General features: G+C 44.1%; 1 protein-coding gene across 2 annotated transcripts; it reads left to right on the plus strand.

The window, feature by feature from the left end:
- Positions 1-331: 331 nt before the first annotated feature.
- On the plus strand, positions 332-22838 carry kdm5c (lysine demethylase 5C). Of its 2 annotated transcripts, XM_061846386.1 has the most exons (29): positions 332-971; positions 2375-2522; positions 4080-4157; positions 4258-4380; positions 4470-4640; positions 4740-4874; positions 9427-9550; positions 9621-9943; positions 11021-11179; positions 11269-11388; positions 11474-11632; positions 12484-12665; positions 14389-14551; positions 14636-14755; positions 14850-15044; positions 15134-15315; positions 15451-15575; positions 15678-15825; positions 15902-15992; positions 16080-16462; positions 16548-16686; positions 16762-16941; positions 17306-17416; positions 17512-17605; positions 17670-18241; positions 19933-19975; positions 20078-20277; positions 20552-20713; positions 22077-22838. In XM_061846386.1, exons 2-29 carry the CDS (start codon positions 2379-2381, stop codon positions 22083-22085), a joined length of 4635 nt encoding a protein of 1544 aa, XP_061702370.1. In that variant the 5' UTR covers positions 332-971; positions 2375-2378; the 3' UTR covers positions 22086-22838. The 2 variants fall into 2 exon arrangements, with proteins under 2 accessions (XP_061702370.1, XP_061702363.1); XM_061846379.1 differs by lacking the exons at positions 19933-19975; positions 20078-20277; positions 20552-20713; positions 22077-22838 and adding an exon at positions 6593-6649 and having other exon boundaries at positions 336-971; positions 17512-17982.
- Positions 22839-25126: the final 2288 nt, after the last annotated feature.

The following is a 25126-nucleotide window of genomic DNA, read 5'->3' on the forward strand; positions in this document are numbered from 1 at the left end:
CATGGAGGCAGACAACAGTCGCGCTCAGAATTACACTTGGGGGCAATTTAGAGTGTGCAATAAATGCACGTTGGGGGGGGGGGGGACCCACGCAGGTACGTGAAGAACGTGCAAACCCCACACAGGCGGCGGGGCCGGGATTTGAACCCCAGTCCTCTACAGCTGGCCCCAGCATCATGAATTAGATTTAGAGTAGATTTAGTCAGTGTAGACGATAGTAGAGAATTGCAAAATTGACTGGATTGTATCGAGATCAAATTAGATTTGCTGCATGATTTCCTGCTTAAATGAGAGGAAATGCGTTTCGGCAACTTTTTTTTTTTTTTGTAGGGGTGGGGGGCTGAATAGGTGTGCGCCCAGTTTCATACTGTACATCCATACGTAATGTTTTTTTTTATTTTTTTAACGACTTTCTCCCATCGGCGGACAGTCGTAACTTGCACCTCGAGCACGTTGTTGTTTTCTTACACACCTTCGTGAATTGGCGTACGTGCGCCCTATTTTCAAAGAGCAAACGTAGCGGACGCACTGTGAAGAATCGTGTTGGGGGGGGGTGCGAGGAAAAAAAAAAAAAAGATGGCGACTCGTCAAGAAAGATAGGATGGCCTGAAGGGAGTGATTGTGTTTATCGGAAAAAAATATCTTGCCAACGACACAATTGTTATCATTTTTTGGGGGGTTAAATCGGGGTTAAAAATGAAACGGACATCTCGTGTCCGCATTTTGAATGCGTGCGTTCTCACAGAGTGGAAGACTTACAGGGTGAAGTGAAGCGGCAGGCTAAAGCTGGCAACTTTGCTTTTAGCAGGGTTAGCTCGCCGACGGCACCCCAAAAAAAACAAAAAACAAAAAGCACAGCCGGCCCTCGTTAGCTTAACCGACAACAGCAGCCGAGCGGCGGGCAGCGCGACAAGAGGAAGGAGCGGCGAGCAGCCCCCGTCGTCAGCCGGGCACGTCGAGGTGTCTTACGGGTCAGTCGACTGTAGTTTACGGGGAGACTGTTCCGCTTTCATTTTGTTATATCGTGCCCGAGCGCTGGGTTGACTCGGCCGTTGGTGTGAGAACACGATAGCCAACGGTTGCCGGATTCTCACCTTGTAAGCTAAGTCGTGCTAACCAAGATGTTTCGATGGCACAAGGCTGGGATGGGGGAAAAAAAAAAATCGGAGGCCTCGATGCTAGCATTAGCTTCATTTGACACCGTTACCTGAATCAAAACACCAAAAAACACAAGTGAATAATCGGGGAGGATATACACTTGCTTAGCCGACGCCAAAGTGAATTGATAAACATCGTAATTTGTTATTTTTACCAGTTGTTTTTGACTGGAACAGAGTCGTGTTGTGGTTTCGGGACCTAGCTTCCCCCAAGTCACTTGTCACCAACATTGATTAAAAACTTGCTTCGAGACAACGTTTTCATTTGAAAACGTGTCTCTCCCCCCCCCCCCCCGTTATCGGTTCGCAACTCGTTTTTGTGGTCATTATTTAAAAACAAAAAACGTTTTGAGAGTGCGCTGGCAAAAATGATGCCTTCATGTATGGCCTGGTTTGAGTTCATGGCCTTCGTGCCATTGTTGAGATACAAGCTCAGTAGGAACATTGATTGGACGAACATGTTAATAGAAGTATAAACATATTTTGGCTCTGTGTGGGCATGTTTATTTTTTTAAACTCATTCTTCAACAGTGTAATAGGTCACAAAAACACGGACGTGTGGTTATGCATGACGACTCATGAAATATTTAGGTTTGCCTCGTTTCTTCCTCCGCTTTTAATCAGGTTGAATGTCAAAGGATGTGACTTCATATTGTGTCTCGAGTTGTGGGGGCGGCGGGGGCGAATTGGAGCAAAACAAACACTTCCTCCCTGGTCTTCTGGGGCAGAATTTAGGGATCGAAATGGAGGCCCCTTCATGTTATGAAAAGTTGTGCACTTCTGTAGATGTACGGCCCAAACATGCCTCTCACTTAACCCCCGATTTTATTTTGAGACATTAAGATGAGAGGGCTGCTTTGCTTACAACTAACCCCACCAAATGTGAATTCCCCCAATATCTATGTAAAATTGTGTTCATATATTTTTCTGAAATAAGGTTAAGATTAAATTGATTGTAAAATTTTGCCTCACTGTCGAATTTGTGATGATTGGCTCCTCTTGTGTGGGATGTATTTTTGTGCCGTAGAGATTTTAAAAAGAAACCCAAGTATGTATGTATGTAATATATGTGTATATTTATATATCTATATATAAATAAAATTCTGTCGGTGTGTACTTTCATGTTGAGCTCTTCATCTTGCTTTATTGTCTGTAGGAGTAGCCACCTGCAATATCCTGTGTATCATTCATTTCTTTCTTTATTGTCGTTTTTTTAGGGTAATGGAGGGAGAAGAGTTTATAGCTCCTCCGGAGTGTCCAGTTTTTGAGCCGTCATGGGAGGAGTTCCAGGATCCTCTGGGCTACATTGCCAAAATACGTCCAATTGCAGAGAAGTCTGGAATCTGCAAAATTCGCCCTCCGCCAGTAAATATTTGCTCGTTTTTGTATCCTACGCACAAAATATTTGGTTCACTTTTCTCTTGTCACATTTGTTCCCAATATTTATCCCTTTACCCTTTTATGAATTAGAAGATTGTAATAAATCTGTTACCTAATTGTAAATTGATTAGGGGATGTAGTCAGTTACGGCCAACTGTGCTGCCGGGAAGGCCTTTGAGACCCTTGTGTGATTAATGGCTGAACAAATAAACTTGATTTGAATATTCTGAATAAATTGACACAACAAATAGGCATTTCACTGAAAAAGATTTGAAAACATAAGATCACAACCCCCACTAAGACAGTTTTGCCAGACTGATTTTTAGCTATTAAATTGTCAACAGTGTGCAGTGAGTAATAAAGGTGTTGTTGCTGCTGCTGTTTCATTTTGCACAATTGCTTCACAAAGAAAAAAATCTTGATCTGGTATAACCAGCCCAGCAAACCTTGCAGTTAATTTGCAGTTCTGTAATTTCCGCAACACTTGTTGAATTGTTGCTCACCAACATTCACGTTATACCGTCGAAGGTTAGTTGCACTTGTCTTTGTAAAGGACCAGTGACGGACACAGCTGTAGTTGAAGGGCCGTGCGTGTAGCCGAGCTGTTGTACAGACTCTAGTCGATCGTGAACTACCGTAATTTCTCGAGTATAATACGCACCCCCACAGTTGACCTAAAAAAGTCAGGAAAACGCTTCTACCAATGTACAATGCGCACCACCAATTTGCTGCTACCCATACGCTCAAAATATTGGGAATTACCTGTATTTATATTTTGTTAGGTTTGTACTTGTATTGTTTTTGAAAAAACTGTACAACAATCATTAATAATAATCATTGTGCACCTGCTCATGTAGCCGTAATATAATCTCGGGACAGGCCACAGGACTCGCTCGTCGTGGTCCCTGTAATTGTCGGAACTGAATCCCTCAACTAACGAAAATAAAAGCTCAATGATGGTATAACATTTTATTAATACTCTAGGTAACAAACATTACAGTCTTAAATAAATATTTAACACTGTTTGACTTTAACATTTTCTGCATAAAACGTTTGTGCATAGTGCAAATTATCCTCTACATTACGAAATGCATGTGTTTACCTATTAATTTTTTTTTTTTTACCGTTATATGCACCTGTATACAACTATACAATGATATTTTTTTTTTCTTTTCGTCAATACCTAAATATAATGCGCTCTATTAACCTTTAGAAAATATTTTTGGGAAAAATGTGCATATTATTTTCAAGAAATTACAGTATTACTGAATAAAAAAGTTTCTGCACATAAAAGTGGCTCTGGGAGATGAAACTGCCAGCTGACCTATTTGGACATGGGCACCAAAATGATGACAGATTTGACTTTTGCAAGAAAAATGTAGATATGGATCACCCTTCGAATGATATTGCAATATAACTGCATCCACTGGAGAAAACCTGCACGCACAGACACGAGTGAATCCACAAAACTGTCACGCCGGGGTACTTTGAATTCATAGCTGAGATGTCGAAAACTGACGTTGAATGTGATGTTCCGAATAGGACTGGCAACCACCATTTTCAGTGGAGCTGGACACATTCCGATTCACGCCGCGCATCCAGAGGCTGAATGAGTTGGAGGCAAGTTATTTATAAATCAGCCGTTTCATGTTGTCAGTTGAATGAAGTGATTGCAGGCACAATACTTTTTATCATTGTTGTTGTTCTTTTTCCTCCCCAGGCGGAGACCAGAGTGAAGCTCAATTATTTGGACCGCATTGCAAGGTTCTGGGAGATTCAGGCTTCCTCCTTGAAGATCCCGCACATCGAAAGGCGTATCCTTGATCTTTTCGGTCTGTCAAAGGTGACCATGAATTTTACCTCTCGGGTTCAACACGTTGTGGGTTATTTTGTCTCGGCCTGCGGTTTTACTTAAGTGCTTTGCTGTTCCAGGTCGTGTCCGACGAAGGCGGTTTTGAGATGGTCTGCAAAGAACGACGTTGGGCCCGTGTGGCTCAGAGGCTTGGCTACCCTCCAGGCAAGAACATCGGTTCTCTTCTGCGCTCGCACTACGAGAGGATCGTCCACCCTTTTGAAATGTTCCAGTCTGGTGCTAGCTTACCGGTAATGGTTCAGCACTCTTAGGTTTTTTTTGTTTTTTTTTTAAATGAAACCACGTGACAAAAGTTCACGTTCATATTTTCTCTTTGATGGATTTGACAGCATTGCAAGCCAAAGCACTACGACGGCGAGGATGTGGATAAGGAATACAAGCCCCACTCCATCCCCCTGCGTCAGTCTGTGCAGCCATCCAAGATGAGCAGTTACGGCCGTCGCGCAAACCGCTGCCAGCCAGATGTAAGTCCCGTGTGGTCTTCAGTTCTTATTATGATCATGTTCTATAGTCGATTTCTTTACTATTATCTTCAGCGTTACCTTTACATGCCTCTGAACCGCTCAACCCGTACATGCTTACAAACGAGTCATTTGTCAAAGAAGCATTTTTCGTTGTGAACTGGCACAGTCCTCGTGTGAAAATCACTTCACGCTGTTTTCACAAACAGGCCCTCGGTCTGTCTTGAATGCAACAGCTGATGTCCCGCAGTCCCTAATAATCATCACTTTTAACAGTTTTGTTTCCTTTGCATGCCATTGTATTACGTGAAGCTAACTTTGGAGTTTTGTGGAATTCCATCAGTTTGAGTCTCTCTCTCCCCCACACCACTGAAACACACAATGGGTATTTTATCCGTGGATGTTTGTGGGATGCGAAAAGGAATCCGCCAGTTTTGGTGTTTTGAGAAAGGTTCAAAGACGAGTGTCACAAATCATACATTTCAAATCCAAGCTACAGTTTCTCGACGTTCTCCTCCTGGGGTCTGACGCACTTTCTCACTCGATGTGATCCTGGAAGGATTCTCCTTGGTTTAGTCATCACGGCCATGTACACACTTGACACGGATCCATTTTAAGCAAGTTGGGAGGTCGCTCCGCCATGGTGAGGAATTGTCTGATGCTCAGGGCGTTACGAGCAGCTGTTGTTGTCACGGTGAGACCGGCACAAGTTGTCTTGCCACAACTCTCTCTGCCTGCTCTCATGCACAGAACCAAGCAAGCTGTGCAGATCTTTTTGGAGACCTGCTGGTCGAGCATCTGGCCCACATTTGAAAGGGAAAGCTCATAGTTTGTGTTTGAAATGCAGTCCTGGAACCTTTATGACACCTCGTATGCAGCCTTTGTTAGACATGAACAGATTACAGCGGTGCCTTGAATGCATCTTTGTAAATGTTTCACTGTGGCGAGGGAATTCCTCCCCCAAAAATATTTCCTCATGTCCTTTATGATGCTTGTGGCAAGTTATGTCAGTCCCTAGTCTTCCAATGTTAGTTCATTGGGGGCGTAATCGTACTGCACCGTCAATTAATTGGTTGATTTTTAAAGCCGTCCTGTGGCTGCCCTCCTGCAACATGGAAAGAAGTCTTCACTTGTTTGACATTCATTTTGTCACCTGCCTGAAATTCTATGTTCCTCCATCTTGTGCTGCTGCTGCTGCTGTTGTTGTTTACTGTTCTCTGCTCATTCCGGTGTGCGTCTGTGTCTGGAAGATGTGACGTTGCACTCGGGTCACATCTCAGCTTGCTTTACTGCCGTCTTGCAATGCCCTTTTGCCTTAACCTGCTATTGTTGGAGTCTGCTTTACCACTTGGTTGCATTCCCCCCCACTACCTTCACGAACAGATTGAGTTTTGTATCTGATATTGAAGAGTTAAACAGTGCAACAAGATGACACAAGTTCATCTTTCCTCAATGTTAATGGGATTAGCTTTTTATTCATTCATTTTAACATTTTCACGTTAGTGTATTTTGGATCGAAACACGAATCCTCCAATGTTAATTAAGGTTGATGAATAGAGAGATACAAGTCTGAAAAATGCCTTTTTATTTTTTTATTATTATTATTATTTTTTTTTACACCACAGCTACTTGTTCCAGCTCCTTCTCCCATGACTTGTCCCACCTGTCCTCCTCTTCCTCCTGGCTTAGTTTATTGTTGCTGTTGTTGTGTCCCCTTGCAGGGTCCAGAGGATCTGAACCCCCATCCTCTCACCGCTGGCTCTCAACTCATCTCAGCGGTACTGCCTTTTGAGCATATGAGCTCACCCTCAGCCCCTATTCGCTTCCTAAGGCTTTCCTCTTCGCACTGCACTCTTCCTGGCATATACACATCTTTTCTTTTTTCTTTTTTTTTTTTAATCGGAACTAACCACTTCAATATTTTTATTAACATGCACTGTAATTAACATTTCTCACAATTGGGTTTTAATCCCACACTTAACGTGGCTTCCAAACAAGTCGGTGTGCACTGTGATTTTGTCAATAAATACAGTTTTTGATTGAGACGACATGCTATCATGCTGATTTCCCTGCCCAACCTTTGTCAGTGGATGCTGGCTTTGTAAAAAAAAAAACCAATTTTTGGGGTGTGTTTTTTTTTTAATTGCTATTTGGATATTTTTTTATAAAGCTTTGGGCCACTTTGCATCCTTGCCTGTCATTTGTATTCAAATGCGCTATTAATGGCACATAATTTTTATTTTATTCCCCGTTGTCGCCTGGGTTTCTTACTGGCTACTTTGTGTCCTTGTCTTTTGGTTTTGCGTGACCCAAGGTTCTGCTCAGTTTCCTGGTTGCGCTTCTCTGAGCTTGGAGTTGTTCCACCATAATTTACAAAGTCCAAGAGTAACAACTGTCATAAAAAAAAAAACGGCACAGTTAAAACGGAACCGCGATATAGATAGCTATGGTTTATTGTAGCTAATTTCTCTTAACCAAAACAAAAGATCACTAGTGATACTGTTCCAGTACGTTGACTGGAACAACACCAGAACGTAATCACTTGTGCCATTTGGGCTTCGAGAATGAAATTTAATTTTGCTAATTTACGTGCCAGAAAAAGTGTAGCATTGTCATCGGTGAGATTGCCAGCTGCATCTTGACTGCACATTAAATATTGTTAGTATAACCTGAGTGGTGTGGATTTGCAGGAATTGTCGTTTAGATTGCTTAAGAATGGCTTATGTTTAATGGTTATTTTCTCCTCATGGTGTTTTAGGGCCAATTTCCTAATCTTTTTTTCAGTAAGTTGATTTTGTGTGGGTATTTTGTCTCTTTGCTTTCAACATCATTGTCTACTCGTATGTTGCAGAATTCATGACTATTGTTTACCTCCATGATAATAGACCACTTTGACCTACTGTGTACTTTTAAGTATTCACTTAAAACGTTTCCACTTTTACTTTTATTCAAATGTATTTTTAAAAAAAATGCAGAAAATACATGTAGTGGAGTATTCACAGCCTTCGTCATGAAGCTCAAAATTGAGCTCCTGGTAATCCAGTTGCGTTGCGCTAGCGTTACACTTTTTCTGTGTACCAAGGCTTATAACCAAGTGCACTAACCCTAGCGCCGCACTAACCCAAGCGCCACGCTAGCGCCGCATCACCGCATAAACCGCAAGGTTGAAAGCGTGTGAAAAAAGTCTCGGCTTGTAGGCCGGAAATGACAGTATATGATTTGGAAAGCCACACATATCTGACAATATAGGGTCCCAAAGTTGATGCTGCTTGTGAGAGCAAAAACTACCCACAGAAATAAAATTAATTGTAGACCTCTGAAACAGGATTTCTCCCGAAATACATATCCAGGGAACGGCACAAAACAAGATTCGAATGAGCACAGTGGAAGAACGGTACAAGTTCACAACCATCAGGACTCTTAGAGAGAGCTGACTGCCCCTCTAAACTGAGCGATGAAAAAAGGGCCTTCGTCATGGAGGTGACGGAGCCCGAGTGGTCCTCAGTGGTAGGAACTTTCCAGAAGGGTAAACAGGAGTGGCCTGAAAAAGCCACTCCTGAAAGACCCGTGGCAGCCCGGCCACTCTCGACTTCACAATGCGGTGACCGTTCATCTCTCAGATGGACAAGAATCCAAAACACATAGTCAAATTCAAGAGAGAACCTTCTGGACAACCTTTGAGGGGTCCATCCCATGAACATCTTGGACGTGATCCTGAAATAGCTGCGCACGGACTCTCCCCGGCTAGCCTGAGGGAACTTAAGATGTACTGCAAAGAGTTAAGTCCGAAACTGCCCAAAAAAAAATCAGTGTTCCGTGCTGTGGCATCATATTCCAAAAGATGGAATGTAATTGCTGCCAAAGATGGCTCAGCAAAGTATTGAGTGAAGGCTGTGAATACTTATGTACACTGACATTTTGGGGTTTTTTTTTTTGTTTGTTTTTAGTAGAAACATTATAGTAGAAGTTTTTGTAGTGTGTAGAATTTTGAGGAACAAAATCGCTTTGAATTTGATTTTAGAATAAGGTTCTAGCATAACAAAATGGGGACATTTTTAAGTGTAGTAAGTTACAGGGTGCAGATTTGTTGAACATTAGCACTTTACAATAAATCAAATGGTAACTTCGGAACATTTGTTTGAGAAAAGGATGATGTTTTCTTGATTTATCCAAATTTCAAACAAATACTTGGCTTTTGGGGTACAAGAGTGATTTGACTGGATAACACCGCTGATGTGTACCACATTGGCATGTTTCTATGTCAGTGTTGAAGGAACTGAAAGTGGTTTTGTTAAATTTTAGATTGTATTTAATGGCTGGAGCTTTTTTTAATTTGTAGTGTGGCGATGAGTGATAACCTTTAAGCTTTCTTTAATGTCTAACCTTGCTAGAATAACCCCTTTTGCATTGCTTGCGATCTTTCTCCCAACGCCCCCACCCCACCCCCCGCCCCCCCTCTGCATTTGGCACATTGCTTTGGTCTGTTGTGCTGTGGAGAGCAGTGACTACATGTCCATTTCTTGATGTTAAATGTGTACTTTTTGATTTTTCACAGCCTGAACCTACTGAGGAAGACATTGAGAAGAACCCAGAGTTGAAGAAGTTGCAGATCTATGGCGCAGGGCCCAAGATGATGGGACTTGGACTGGTGGCGCGGGACCGAGGCTTTAGGAAGAAGGGTAAGACGAGAATCATTAGACCGGAAATGCATCCTGGATTTTGATGACTACTTTTCAACCTTTCTCCTAGATGAACTTCCTCAGACTGTGACCATTAAGGACAGTACAGCATCTTCTCCCGATGTCACTTCTGTAAATGGGGAGCCTCCTGTTCCCCTGGAGAGACAGAGCGACGGGCGCTCAGCCAGTCCCCAAATCTCCCCCGTCAGCATCACCGTCAAGACGGAGGTCAAAACGGAAATCAAGACAGAAGTCAAAGCTGAAGGGAAGACTGAAGTGAAGAAGGAAGAATTGGCTGAGCATCTTCTTAAAGAAAGTCGTCAACATCTTAAAGACGGTCCCTGCACGAAAATGACCATGAGGCTACGGCGCACCCTCAACAACATGCAGAGTGTAAGTCTACCCAGATACAAGTCAAAACTTTACTTGGAATGGATTGTTGATACTAACTGAATTTTGGAAACTATTTTTTTTTTTGGGAGCAATCGATACAGCGGTATCTCTACTTACCAAATTAATTCATTCCAGAAGTAGTTTCGTAACATGAATTTTTCACAAGTAGAAGCGTGTTTTACATGGAAATAGCCTAATCCATTCCAAGCCTCCACTGCCAAAAAAATAAGCATTCAAAGTACATAATGTAAAGACTAGTAAAAATTGTTCATTTACCTTTGGCGTTTGGCGACTATGTGAAGAGAAGGGTTAGGGAGACGAGTGTTCAAGGGAAACGAAAAGCATCGTGGGTAAAGATTAACATTCGTCGTGGCCAATGGGATGCCAGGAAGATGCTACGGTGATAGCCAATGAGGAAGTAGCTGTTTCGTGCCACAAAAAAACAAGATAGGATTTTTACCTTTGGTTGAATTTGGGTGCTGCGTAACCAGCGCCCATTTTTTTCCCCTTTCGTATCCTGAATTTTCCTTCGTAACTAGAGGCAATATTTTTCCGAGGAGGTGTTTCGTAACCTGAATTTTTCGCTACTAGCGACATTCGTAAGCAGAGGTACACTGGCTGTCGCTGGCATCGGGCAGAAACTCTTCTCCAAACCAATCTTTTTTTTTTTTTTTTTTTTTTTTTTGAGAGAAACCAAAAATACAGCATGGTTGTTGAGCCATCAAGACTTCAAAAATGTGTCTGACATGAAATCAGACTAAACTTTCTCTGTTCTACTTCAGTTAAGGGGACACATGAACAAGGCAGCCTACAGATTTGTCTCAGTTACACCAGGTTTTGTTGAGGAATGGGCCAGAAAAATCCCACTAACAATTGTGAGAAGCTTGTAAAAGGATAGCCTCAATTTTGGACCCAAGTCATAGTTAATAGCCAATGGTACTAATTGGTCACAAACTCGTTTTTGAAACTTCTTATTTTGAAGAAACTGGCCAAAAACAGGAAATGATTAGTCTGATTTCATGTCAGTGAGTAAACCGAGCACGTTTGTAATTTTTGGTTTCCGTTGCACTGTCAAAGGTGGATTCCTTTGTCTGTCGGATGTGCGGCCGCGGAGATGATGACGACAAACTCTTGCTATGCGACGGTTGTGACGACAACTACCACACGTTCTGCCTGCTGCCCCCGCTCACTGATCCACCCAAAGGCAATTGGCGATGCCCGAAGTGTGTTGCAGAAGTAAGTTGGTGGCTTTAAAAAAAAAAAAAAAAAAAGAGATATATCTAATGCGAAGATCGTCTCGACGTATAAGATGTACTAATTTGCAGGAGTGTAAGAAGCCTTCTGAAGCATTTGGTTTCGAACAAGCAACCCGCGAGTACAGTTTGCAGAGTTTTGGGGAGATGGCCGACGCATTCAAAGCAGATTACTTCAACATGCCCGTCCACGTAAGCCCACTCGCGAGGCAATATGAAGCCCGACCGCTGCCGTGATGAGAGCGAGAAGGTAATACGTGGCTGTTCCCCTTTTTAGATGGTTCCCACTGAGCTTGTGGAGAGAGAGTTCTGGAGGTTAGTTAGCAGCATCGAGGAGGACGTCACCGTGGAGTACGGAGCAGACATCCACTCCAAAGAGTTCGGCAGCGGCTTCCCAATGAACAACGGCAAGAGGATTCTGACAAAGGAGGAGGAGGTGGTGTGCTTACTTGTGACATTCAGATATTGCTACAGTGCACAACTCTCAGAAAACATAAAATATACAAAATATTAAAATCACCTTTCCAGACCTGGGGAGAATTACTAGTCCAAAGTGCTGGTAGTTCTACCCCTGGCCTTTATAAAACAACCCACAATCATATTTAAAGTTAGATATATTTTTTTTAATTTGAGATCTGATGTCAAATTACACTGTTGGAATTTTGTGGAATCCTTTTGGGTTTTTTTTTTTAATGGTTAAAATGGTCTTTAATTTGCTGAAGAGTCATGAGGGTCAACACATGGGATTTGCTCTGGATCACCCTGTACATAACTTTATCATCTTCAGACTGTCTGGAATACAAAAAGTCACAGGTGTCAAAGTCGAGGCCCAGGGGCCAGTTCCGGCCTGCCACGTGATTTTAAGTGGCCCCTGAAGTCAAATTATGTGTGTCGACTTCCATGATTCTTGTGAAAATCTGCGCCAAAATTTCAAATTGTTGGATCATAAGTGATACCGGTGAGATATAAGCATTTTTGTATTACTAAACATGACCATTGGTTGTAAAAAAAATAAAAAATAAAATTACCTTTGACTCTTGATTTCAAAACTAGTTCATAAATTCCGTTTGTAAATATGATGACGCGATTAAAGATTTTTATGGTTTCACAATCATAACGGCCCCAACCATAACTACAATGTGCCCCGTGACAAAAATGCGTTTGATACCCCGACAATAAGTGAAAACACAAAGTAACTTGCATAATAAAACCCAGTTGTGTTACATTGCGTACATCAAGACAAATCCTCTAAAGCGATTCATGACGTTCAACCTGTGCGCCCATCAGGACTACGCCCGCAGTGGCTGGAACCTGAACGTGATGCCCGTGCTGGAACAGTCCCTCCTGTGCCACATCAATGGGGATATCTCTGGCATGAAAGTGCCCTGGCTTTACGTTGGCATGGTGTTCTCCGCTTTCTGCTGGCACATTGAGGATCATTGGAGCTACTCCATCAACTACCTGCACTGGTACAACACACACCGTCTTTATTCATTGTTTCCAAATAGTTACGTGTACAGTAGAGAAACGCTTTTTGCAGGGGATAGGGACCAGTCTGGACCGTGTAGCTTTGGGTACTTGATGCATACTATCTCATGTATATGAGTATCTGCTACTCCTATCACTCCTGTACCTCTGAAAATGTATTTACAAAGATAACTGAGCAAGACGAAACACACATATGCCCCAAAAAAGAAAATTGTATTCTGCAGAGTGCAAGGCACGAGGAGTGAAATATGCAGCCAAAAACTGTAATCGTGCTGCAGAAAAAAAGTTTGGAGTGAATGAGAAACGTTGAGGAACTGCCGAAAATCAGAGGAGACACTAACTGCAATGAAGAAAATTAACTCCATTTATTATTATTTTTTTTTTTACCCCTTTCTAGATAAAATATTTCAGATTTTACATGTATATAAAAAAAAAAAAGTTATCGCCCAAATTCCAATTTATAGTCTAGTGCGACCTGTATATGACTTTTTCTACTTTGCACAATCTATGGTGGTGTAGCGATTTATGAGGCAATTTATAATCTGAGGGTGGGGGATTTATCTATAAATAGTCCCCAATATTCTTCAGTAAGTGGGGATTCTCTTGTCCCATTAGGGGTCGCCACAGCATGTCATCTTTTTTCCATCCAAGCCTATGTCCTGCATCTTCCTCTGTAACCCTAACTGCCCTCACAACATTCATCAACCATTCTCTTTGGTTTTCCTCTTGCTGTCTGTTCCTTGACAGCGCCACCGTCAGCACCCTCCTACCAATTTGCTCACTCTCTCGCCTCTGGACATGTCCAAACCATGCAAGTCTGCTCCGTCTAAGCTCGTCTCCGAAACATCCAACTTTGGCTGTCTCTCCAATGAGCTCATTTCAAATCCTAACCTGCTCACTCCGAGCGAGAACCTCATCTTCATTTCTGCTTCCTGTCGTCTCTTCAGCGCCACCGTCTCTAATCCTTGGATCATGGCTGGCCTCTGCATTGTTTTATAAATGTTTCCCTTCATCCGAGCAGAGACTCTTCTGTCACATAATACACCAGACACCTTCCGCCAACTGTTCCTCCCTGCTGGCACGTGTTCCTTCACTTCCTTACCACACTCACCATTGTTCTGGATTGTTGATCCCAAGTATTTGAAGTCGTCCGCCCTTGCCATCTCTCCTCCCTGTAGCCTCTCTCTAACTCTTCCCCCTCCACCACTCTTCATTCCTCTCCTTTCCAGTGCATGCCTCCATCTTTCTAATTGTTCCTTCGCCTGCTCCCTGCTTTCACTGCATATCACAATATCATCTGCGAAGATCATGGTCCGAGGGGAATCCAGTCTAACCTCATCTGTCAGCCTATCCATCACCACAGCGAACAGGAAGGGGCTCGGAGCTGATCCCCGATGCAGTCCCACCTCCACCTTAAATTCTTTTGTCACACTTCTGGCACACCTCACCACTGTTTTGCTGCCCTCATTCTAGTCCTGGACTGTTGTAACATATTTCTCTGCCACACCAGACTTGCGCAGGCGTTACCACAGTTCCTCTCTTGGTATTCTGTCATAGGCTTTCTCTTCAGTAAGTGGGGGTATGTTGCAAATAAGCATTTTTGAAAGGGGGGAAACTAAGTGTATTAGTTGAATGTGCAGCTTTGGAACCGCGAGATTTGGGGGGAGGGGTGTCCACTGTACTAACACAATTAATCATCTTCAGGGGCGAACCCAAAACCTGGTACGGAGTTCCCTCAGTAGCTGCCGAGCGACTAGAGGAGGTGATGAAGAAATTGACTCCAGAGTTATTTGAATATCAGCCTGACCTCTTGCATCAGTTGGTCACAATCATGAATCCAAACATCCTTATGGCTCACGGCGTACCTGTCAGTATCTCACCACACACGTTCTCCGCGCTCAAAACGGCTCCGTGTGTGATTTTTATTATTGTTTTTCGTTTATTGATGCAGGTTGTGCGGACCAACCAGTGCGCTGGTGAGTTTGTCATCACCTTCCCCAGAGCCTACCACAGTGGCTTCAACCAGGGATATAATTTTGCAGAAGCCGTCAACTTCTGTACTGCAGATTGGGTAATTGTCTTCATGCTCTTCTACAAAAGTGGAACTAGACAAGCAGATTTGGAAAAAAAATAATAATAATTGCGACGTTTTGTTGTCTTTGTAGCTTCCTGCCGGTCGTTCCTGCATTGAGCACTACCGGCGTCTGCGGCGATATTGCGTCTTCTCTCATGAAGAGCTCACCTGTAAAATGGCAGCCAGCCCAGAGAAACTAGACCTCAATCTTGCGGCAGCGACGCACAGGGAAATGTTTATAATTGTCCAGGAGGAGCGAAAGCTGCGTAAGGCTCTGATGGAAAGGGTAAAGTTTTTTTTTTTTTTTTTTTGACTGGTCTACCATGTGTCGGAGAACCCCATTGACTAACTCTAAAAATGCGCTCCCGCATGCAGGGCATCAGCGAAGCGGAGCGGGAGGCCTTTGAGCTGTTACCTGATGATGAGAGACAGTGTGACAAATGCAAGACGACTTGTTTCCTCTCGGCACTGGCTTGTTCAAACTGCCCTGAGCGTCTAGTGTGTCTCTATCACACTCAGGATTTGTGCAACTGCCCCACTGACAAACTCTACCTCAGGTATTCCTGTCTTACGAAATTTTTTGTTGTCCCTTTAGGCTCAGAAATGAAGCAGCCTCTGTTTTTGTCATCATACACAGTTTTCAGCACAAAACTGCACTTTCCGAATTAACATTTTGTGGCGCCTCTTTGCAGGTATCGATATACCCTGGATGAGTTATTGGCCATGTTGCACCGCTTAAAGGTCCGCTCGGAGTCTTTCGATTCGTGGGCCAACAAAGTAAAAGAGGCACTTGAGCAAGAGGAGGGAAACAAGATCGGTAGGAATCCGTCACTCACAAAGCTGACCTTGTTTCACGTATTTTTATGGAAACATAGAGACGAGTTTGGAGCCTAATTTGTGGTATTTAATTAAATCCCAGGTATTGATTACTTGGAGGTGCTCAAGACCGAAGCAGCGGAAAAGAAGTTCCCTGACAATGAACTTCTGCGTAAACTCAACACTGTTCTCAAAGACGTCGAGTACTGCCAACGGAAGAGCACAGAACTCCTCACTCACTCGACAGCCAGGTTAGATGAAGTGTAAAATGCATACGCATTGGTCATATCGGAACATATATGATAACGTGTATTTGCTGTGTTTTAGTGATGAGAAAATGACTTTGGTGGAGCTGAAATCCTTGATCGAGGCAATGCAAAATCTGCCCTGTGTGATGACTCAACTGGACGAAGTGCAGGTGATGACCGCGTGTTAATAGAATTGGCGTAAATCTTTTGAAGCAAAATTCTTTTGCTTCAACCTGCAACATTTTTTCCCCTTCAAGGCGGTTCTGCAGACGGTGAGCGAGTACCAGAGGCGAGCTCAGGAGCTGGTCAACGAGCGCGACTGGAGGAGGAACGCTGCACCCACAGAGCTGCTGGAGTCCTTGCTGGAGCAGGGAACTAAGCTCCCTGTTGTGGTGCCGGAGTGTAACCTGCTCCAGGGCCTCCAGGAGCTGGGCCGCTGGCTGGCAGAGGTCAGGCACACCTTGGGCACGGAGGGGGACGAGAGGCCGGAGGTCACGTTGGCGGTGTTGAGGAAACTGATCGAGGCGGGTTGCGACGTGCCTCAGAGCGCTTCCGTCGATACCGCCATGGCAGAACTGCAGGAGCTGCTCACGATTGCGGAACGTTGGGAGGAGAAAGCGCAGATCTGTCTTGAGCAAAGGTACAACATAAGCACCGAGGAGTAGGGGCAGATGTCGCGTCACGACCAGTCGGCTTGTTCTCAAGTTGTCAATTTGTCCCCCCAGGCAAAAGCACCCTCTCTCAACACTGGAGGCGATTGTTAATGAGGCCCAGCTTATCCCTGTCAAGTTGCCCAACATTCAAGCTTTGCAGGGCTGCTTAAGCCGCGCACGTGCTTGGGTAACAGACCTGGAGGAAATTCAGGTAAAGTAGCACCATTGTGTCTTGAATTATACGTTTGGTGTCAAAATGATGTGCATACTTGGCAACGTGTTGCAGAATGGGGAGCATTATCCATGTCTGGATGACCTGGAGGGGTTGGTGGCTGTTGGAAGGGACTTGCCCGTCGTCATGGAGGAGCTGCGGCAGCTGGAAGTGCAGGTTGCCAGTGCTCACTCTTGGAGGGACAAGGCCAGCAAGACCTTCTTGAAGAAGACCAGTCAGCACAGTCTGCTCGAGGTACATTATTAAGTCTCAAACTATCCATCTGGCCACCTGTTTTAATTGCATTTTTTTTCTCCCCAGGGTTGCGATTGAGCTAGAGTTCATCCCAGTTTATTTGGTGCGAGAGGCAGTTTTTCTGCTCTTTGTCAAACACCCAAGATGCCACAAGATGGCGCCAAAGCCCTGGCTAAATAGAAACTGTAGGATAGGAATAGGTCAAAGGAAGTATTTTGAAGTGAGAATTGTCAGACGAGAGTGCCAGTATAGGCAATTTCAAGCGTTTATTACGGCAGGACCCGTTTCCTATCCCCTGGGAGTATCTTTACTGTTCTGAAGTTATTTAAAAAAAAAAACAAAAAACACCGTCTTGCCCCCGCAGGTGTTGTGTCCATGCGCTAAAAGGAGACATGACAAGACCGAGGACCTCGACGACTGCGATACCAACACTCTGGGTCTCTCTGCTCAAGACCTCCGGGACCCTGCAGCTATTGTGAGTTTGCCACAAAAAATTGACCTCCTGCCGTCTGGGTCTTCGTTGTAGGTGTCAAAATTGTGCCCCCCCCCCCCCCCCAACCCCCCCTGTAGGTCATGGCGTTCAAAGAAGGGGAGCACCGGGAGAAGGAGGCCCTGCTGAGGTTACAGAAGGTCAACATGGGGAAGACTGGACTTAATTCGGGAGGTTACAAAGAGGTGATGGGGACATCGGACGACCGTATAAAAACAGACTCTGAAAACTGTGTCAGAGAGAACGGGGGCCACCCCAGCGCTACCTTTTCTCAGTCGGTGTGCGTGTGCGCCGGTCAGGCCGGGCACGCCGCAGTTGCGCTGCCACCTTTGCAAGGACTGGTTCCACGGCGGCTGCGTTTCCTTCCCCACGCTGCTTCCGCCTTGCGGACCGCCAATTAACCCGCACTGCTGGTGGGACTGGGACTTGCGCTTTCTGTGTCCACGGTGCCAGCGGTCGCGGCGCCCCCGCCTGGAGACTATCCTGGCGTTGCTCGTGGCCTTGCAGAGGCTCCCCGTGCGCCTGCCCGAGGGAGAGGCGCTGCAGTGTCTCACAGAGCGCGCCATCACCTGGCAGGGTCGCGCCAAGGAGGCGCTGGAGACGCCCGAGCTGCAGCGGGCCCTTCAGACGCTGCAAGAACTGAAAGAAAGCCTCCGTTGTGACAAGGAGGAAGCATGCGTGCAGAAGGATGCAGACTCCAACTCGGTCATTGTTTTATCTGACTCGGAGGAAGGTGAAGGAGACGGTGGAATCATCGATCTGACAGAAGATTCACCCAAAAAGAAATCCAAGGAGTCTAATGGCATTCAGGTACTCTTCGAAAACCCTTTAGATCTAGGGAGACATTTTTCACAAATCACCTCTTCATAATCTGAACGCCAATTACCGTAATTTCCGGCCTGCAGAGCGCACTGGATTATGAACCTCACTCAGTGCATTTGTCAAGGAAATACCATTGAAACACGAGATATTTACAACGAAAGACGATACGCACAGTTTTCAAAGTTTTAATACCTTAGCTTACCTAAACATAGCAACAACACGGGAGCACGAACAGGGCTGGTTAAAAAAAGCAGCCGCAGCAGCTACACAGTAGCAACGCGGTAGCACGGCACTAACCGGGCCGGTTAAAATATTAAAACATACCTAAATCACTTAGACACGGCACTAACCCAGCAGAAACACACTAGTGCGGCGCTAACGGGTGTTAAAAAAAAAAAAACATCCCGATAAAAATCACTGAGACATGGTAGCAACAAAGCAGCAACATGCTAGCCAGCCAGTTTAAAAAAACACACACACACACACATACCGGTAAAAGTCAATTCCTCGCCACATATATTCCACCAGTTTCACTTACCTTTTCCGCTCAAGTGCCCCCTCGCGGCTGTTGGAAAAAAAAATGCACAAATTAGCCGCATAACCACTTAACACACAGGTTGAAAGCGCGTGAAAAAAGTCGCAAGTTTATAGGCCGGAAATTACGGTAAATTAGTAGGCGTCCGATATAAACTGAATCTGTTGTGACCCTTAGCAAAGTTAAATTATTCAAAATAATATGAAGGGAAAACTTGATCATGATGTTGAATCATAGCAGAAATCATAATCGTTAGTCTGGCCTAATCGTGTGAATATGGTTTTAAAAACAAAACCCACTTCGGTGCTACAATATGCTAATACCATTGAAAAGCTGTAGGCAAAAGAGGAAAACATTATTTCGAGGTTAGGTTGAGGTGTGAATCTTTCTCAAGTGACCACAATTCTGCTTGTGATATTACATTATTTTTACAATAAAGGTATGATCTTTTCTGTGATGTGGCTTCACAAGGGACCGTTTTGCTGCTTCAGCATCCTCGAGTGGAAGTGTGGAATCCGTTGTTGTCCACTACAGAACATGGGCGTACAGTTAAAGCCAGAATTGAACATAAACTGTGCAAAAACACACATTTCATTTTTTTGTCTGATTGTCAAATCAGATTAAACCTCTCCTTTTTTTCAGGGCAGTCAAGAAATTATTATTTCTTTCTTTATATATATTTTTTAACGGCCACAAAAAAGAGAGAATTTCTGCATTTATTTATTTGAGATCAAAAGTTTACATCGGTTTCCTTGGTGTGGAGTAGCATTCCCCCTTGAACTGCAGGACTTTGGTCAAACGTTTTGGGTAACCTTACACAAGCTTCCCCTGGAATCGTGGCCCATTCCTCCTGACACAAGCGCTGGAACTGTGTCAGGATTATGGGTCGCTTTGCTCGCACACGCCGTTTCACATCTTGCCACTTTAGGGTCATTGTCTCCAGTTTTAGCTTCCTGGCTGATGTCTTGTGACGTTGCCTTAACATCTCCATGTAAGAGACGAGCAGCGCTTTATTGCTCTGGATGAAAATTGATTTGCTGACCTCCAGTTACAGCTCGCGGGACCCCAGTTTGAGAACGGTGACCTAAACTGTGTGAATGTTTGAAATCATATTTCTAACCCGTCTGTCTTTTTGATGATGCAGGCTGCTCGTGAGAACGGCGTCAGCAAGAACTGCAGTGTTACCGGTAAGTTGGGGTGTCAAACCACTCGAGGTCGCCCCCGGTAACCAGTCGTGACATCGTTTTTTTTTTTTTTTTTTTTTTTTTTTTTTTTTAATGCGTGCTCAGATGTGGGCGCTCTGCTGCCGCTGCTGCCTGAGCTCAAAGGTCAGGTGGTGCAACTTTCTTCAGCTACGCGGGAGCGACTGGAGGAGCTGCAGCTCGAGGGAGATCTGCTGGAAGTCTCTCTGGACCAGACACACCTCATCGGCCGAGTCTTGCAGGCCACCTCGGATCCGCCCGTGGCAATACTACGCACGCTCATTCAGGTCTGCTTCAACGTCGGCGTACGTGAAGACTGTCGACCTTTTCAGCGTGATGTCATGTTATTAACAGAGCTGGCAAATGTTAAAGAATGTCCATATTTAGTTATGGAACGTAGCGCTGATTGTTCCGGATATCGAGCCGAGCCAAAAACAAAAAGACTTATTGCGCCACCTTGTGATCAGTTAGCTTTTTTTTTTTTTTTTTTTTAAGTCACTGAACGGTGATCGGCCCAAATGGAATAAAACACCCAGTCTGTAATATCTTTACCGCTCCTAGACTGAACTGGAAGAGCAGCGGCGAAGCAGTCGGACGAAGGAATCCAAGAGGAAGCGAAAGAGCCACCGAGGAGGCGGCAGGGACGCAGAGGTCGGCGGTGCGACGCCGCTGGACGCGTCGGACTCCAAGAAAAGCTGCCCCTCCCCTCACGTAACTGCTCAGGTTGGTGCAGACGCACACCTCCCTTTCGTTCCGTTCTGACACCCTGTGACGCGTTTTTCCCCCTTTTTAAATGACATTTTAAAAAAAGAATGGAATTAATCTTCCAGACCCAGAATTAAGTTACGTTGACCTTTTTATTTATTTTGTTAAATAAAGAAAAATAGCGGTACCTCGACTTACCAGTACTTGAAAGAATACACGGGCATTTCATTACCTTGTTTTGTTTATATATTCATTTTTAAGTGCAATTTTTATTAAAAGCACGTAAGCTAAAAAAAAAAAAAAAATGATGGCTATTGTTGGGCTGAAGGAAGGTAAATGGCAATTGGATTAATTCAGTGATGAAAGTCCTACGGATTTTTACATTTTCATGAAAATCGCGCCGGAAAATTGAGGAAAAATTGCCTAAAATTCATCCCGATATTACCCCCGAGTGCTCACATTTGTATTTTCAGGAGTTTTCAGGAAAGTCCACTTTCATCTCTATTAATTTCAATTCAGTGATGTTTGGTCACAGAACAACTTGAACTTGTAAGCCGAAGTGAGACACTAAACTGTGGGAGATCACATACACGCTTCTTAAGTTGAGCAATTTCCTTTTTTATTTTAGTTTTTCACCCCATCTGTTAATAGCACAATTACACTTGCACATTTCTCTCAAGAGCCATACTGAGCCTTGATGTAGAGTAAATAAGAAGAAGGTCAAGTACAAAGCAGAACTTTGCACAGATTCCAAGAACTACAGTCGGAATAGTTTGTCAACCCAAGTACCGTAATTCCCGACCTACAGAGCGCACCTGGTTACAAGCCTCACCGAGTATATTTGTAAAGGAAATATGACTTGGTACATACATACACTGCAGCTGTGTAAAAGCCGCAAGTGCCCACGTTAAATAACACGAGATATTTACAAAGAAAGACGGTACACAGATTTTAACGGTAGTGCTAATGCTAGTGCCACGCTAACAGTGGCCGGTTAGAATCAAATTTAGCGGTAAATATCACTGAGACATGCCAGTAACACAGCAGCAACACGCTAGCACAGTGCTGGCGCAGCGCTAACAGGGCCGGTAAAAGTCACTTCCTCGGCACATATATTCCACCGGTCTCACTCTTACCTTTTCCGCTCGAGCGCCCCCTTGCGGCTGTTGGAAAAAAATGCCCAAATAAGCCGCATCACCGCATAAATCGCAGGGTTTCAAGCGTGTGGGGGGAAAAAAAGTTGTCGCTTGTGTGCCAGAAATTACGGTTCATTTATTAAGTATGTCCCAAAATCTTGTTTCTAAATGTGCTTGTTTTCAAACCGAGGTTGCAAGTGCAATTGAAATAAAAATGGATTTTTTTTTTTTTTTTTTTTTGACAGATTCTGTGAGGGTGGACATGGCATCTGCCAAAGAAACTGCGGGGGCAGACTGAGGAAGGAAATAAAAGGTGCGGGACGTCCATGCCTCGGCCCCCCTCCCCCTTCTCCAAAACTTCTACACTCCCCCTTTCCACAAATGGTCTAAAAGCTCCACGTTCCCTGGACCCGTTCTTCAGGATTGTCGGCTCATGTGGGACTTCCCGTGATAGCAGTGTGTGCGGTCTAGGTAGAATTGTTCCCCAGGTAAGTTGGTATGCGTTGTTACCCCCACCACCGTGTTAAGTGGAAGCCCCCTCCCCCGTTCTTGAGCTCCTCGGGTAAGCTATTTGGGTTTGTTTGGGTTTTTTTTTTTTTTTTTTTTTTTTTTTTTACGAAGCCACGATACGACGCAGATGTGCGGCGGAACCTCGATGACTTATTTTTTTAGTCGTACTGAAGCTTGTGTTCGCCGTTTTTTTGAGGGACGCAACAACATTCGTAAGGAACTGACGACGTTTTGGGAAATGTTCAGAACAGGCATCGACGTTTTTGGTGCTACGTTCCCAAAATGGACACTGTCTGACCCCAGAGCAGTGCTGTTATCCTCTCAGTTCCTCCTCTTCTTTTTTTTTTTTTTTTTTTTTGGGCTCCCTCATCTGCAAAATAAGGTAACTTTACTGTAACTCACTTTATTTCCCCGGTTCAAACAATATTATTATTATTATTATTATTGTTACAGAGACACTGTTATCATTTGTGCATAAAGTTATTTTAATGTTGCCTTTGTTTCTTTTCACTCTCGTTAGGAAAATAAAGGTTTAGAATTGTTTAGGAAACGTCGGGTCATTCTTTGCACACATCCAGACGGTCACACATTAAATGGAAAAAAAAAAAGATTAGCAGCAAAGTTTCACAAAGACAGCATTTATTTAGAAAAGATTATTATTATTATTATTTTTTTTTTTTTGCTGTAAAATGGGACAAACTGGACAGCACAACATTAAGCAAACAACTACTGGTGTTGTATTCTTTTCGTCTAAGCTAGCACACTCGCCCACTGTGACAGTATTAAAACGTAAAAAGGCAGCGTTAATAATATTAAACATGCATGAAAAAGCCACTGAAAATGAAAATGAGCTTCGTACACATTTAAGACCGACAGGACTTTTTTTTTTTTTTTTTTCCCCCCCAACAGAAGCTTTGAAGCACATGAAAAGAAAATGGGTGAAGGATCACTTTTGGCTTTTTTTTTTTTTTTTTTTAAGGCCTTTTAGTGACTGAAAAATGATCTTAATAGCTAAAAGGCGCAAGGAATTATACAGAAATGTGCTTTGGAAAAAAAAGAAAAAACACAATCATTTTCAAGTGTTTGCAGTTGTGCTGTTAAGTTAAAAACAGAAAAGCTGTCAAGTTGTGCTTCCGACGAAATCTGCCCGAGAAGCACCTTCTGGTCTGACGTGGAATTTTCCAGAACGATCACTTCCTGTTGTGCTTTTTTCCTCTTTGGATTTGCACCCCTGAATGGTACAGTACTCGTTTGCAGGTTGCTCCTCGAGTCGTCATTTGTTTCAACAGTAGAGGGCGCTCTTACATTTTTAAATTGACGTTTCCCAAGCCAGACACCTCCCCTATGATTATTGTTAATATGTTTTATACCCACTAAATCCTAATGCTGATATGGTGAATGATATTCACAATCCAGTTCATCTTTTCCGATGGTGTAATTTCCTTCAATTCGTATTACAATTTTATTCCAGAAGCAGCTTGTTGACTTCTTTATTTGAATAATTATATGAATCAAGGAGCAAAAAAAAAAAAAAAAAGTTGGTATACATATTGTAGTTTGGATTGCTTCAAGACGCAAAATGTTTGTCTGCATGGAACAGGAGCACACGCCCTTGGACCGACTCAAACCAGAGTACTGTACTCCGTGTCCAAAATCGGTGCCTAGAGAAAAGTATTCAGACCCCCTTCAATTTATTGCACCCTTTTCCTGAAATCATCAAGTTCATTTTTTTTCCTCAGTGAACAGACAGCACCTGAAAGTGACAGAAAAAGGTGCGTTGTTGAAATTTCAATTTCACCCAACCCTAATTATGCACATCCTTTGCTCAGTATTTAGCAGTCGGACCCTTTGGCGCTAATCCAGCCACGAGTCTTTTTGGGGAATGATGCAACACGTTTTTCACGTCTGCTCCTGTTTCAGATTTGATTGTGAACGTTGCTCGGCGGCCATTTTCAGGTCTCTCCCGGAGATGCTCAATTGGGTTTAAGTCAGGGCTCTGGCTGGGCCATTCAAGAGCAGTCACAGAGTTGTTCTGAAGCCACGACATTGTTTTAGGTCTGCTTATGGTGATAATCCGATTTGAAGGTGAACCTTGGTTTTCTTCCGGTATATCCGCTTAGAACAGTGATTCCCTACGAGCGTGCTGTGCCACGTTAGTGTTCCATGAGAGGTCTTCTGGTGTGCCGCGGGTCAGGCGACAGAGCTCTTTACGGCATGTCTCAGGCTGAACTGAAAAACGGATCAATAACCCTGAAGAGGAGGTCAGAGTCGCATCGTGCCAGCGACAGACCGCGGGAGCTTTGGCAGGGTCTACAAGAGCCTCACAAACTGGGAGAGGTTTTGATGCGGCACCAGCAGACCAAAGAGAGTCATTGAGAGAGGAGCTCAGCGACTTCTTTGCTCGCTTTGAATCAGCCCAGCAACACTCAGCTGGTCCGGCACTCCCCCCACCCCCACCGCCACTTCATGCTCTTTGTGGACCATAACTCAGTTTTAAAACAAAACCGTACTGGACATTCTGACGACTGAACTCGACATCCTGGGCCTCCCTCCTCTTATATGCACTTGGATCAAGGACTTTTTGACCAACGGATTCGGCCTCCACCTTTACACTGAGAACCGGCTCACCAGTCGGGCTACGTGCTGAGCCCCCTCCCGTACCGTCTCGACAGTCTAGAATGATATCGTCAATCTCGGTGACGAGACAACAGCGGTTGGGGCTGATCTCGAGATGCCGTCTGTCCAGGAGAGGTCCTCAGATCGGGACTCCCAGGAACCTGAATGC

This window comes from Syngnathoides biaculeatus, chromosome 2 (genome assembly GCF_019802595.1).
Source record: "Syngnathoides biaculeatus isolate LvHL_M chromosome 2, ASM1980259v1, whole genome shotgun sequence".
NCBI lineage: Eukaryota > Metazoa > Chordata > Actinopteri > Syngnathiformes > Syngnathidae > Syngnathoides > Syngnathoides biaculeatus.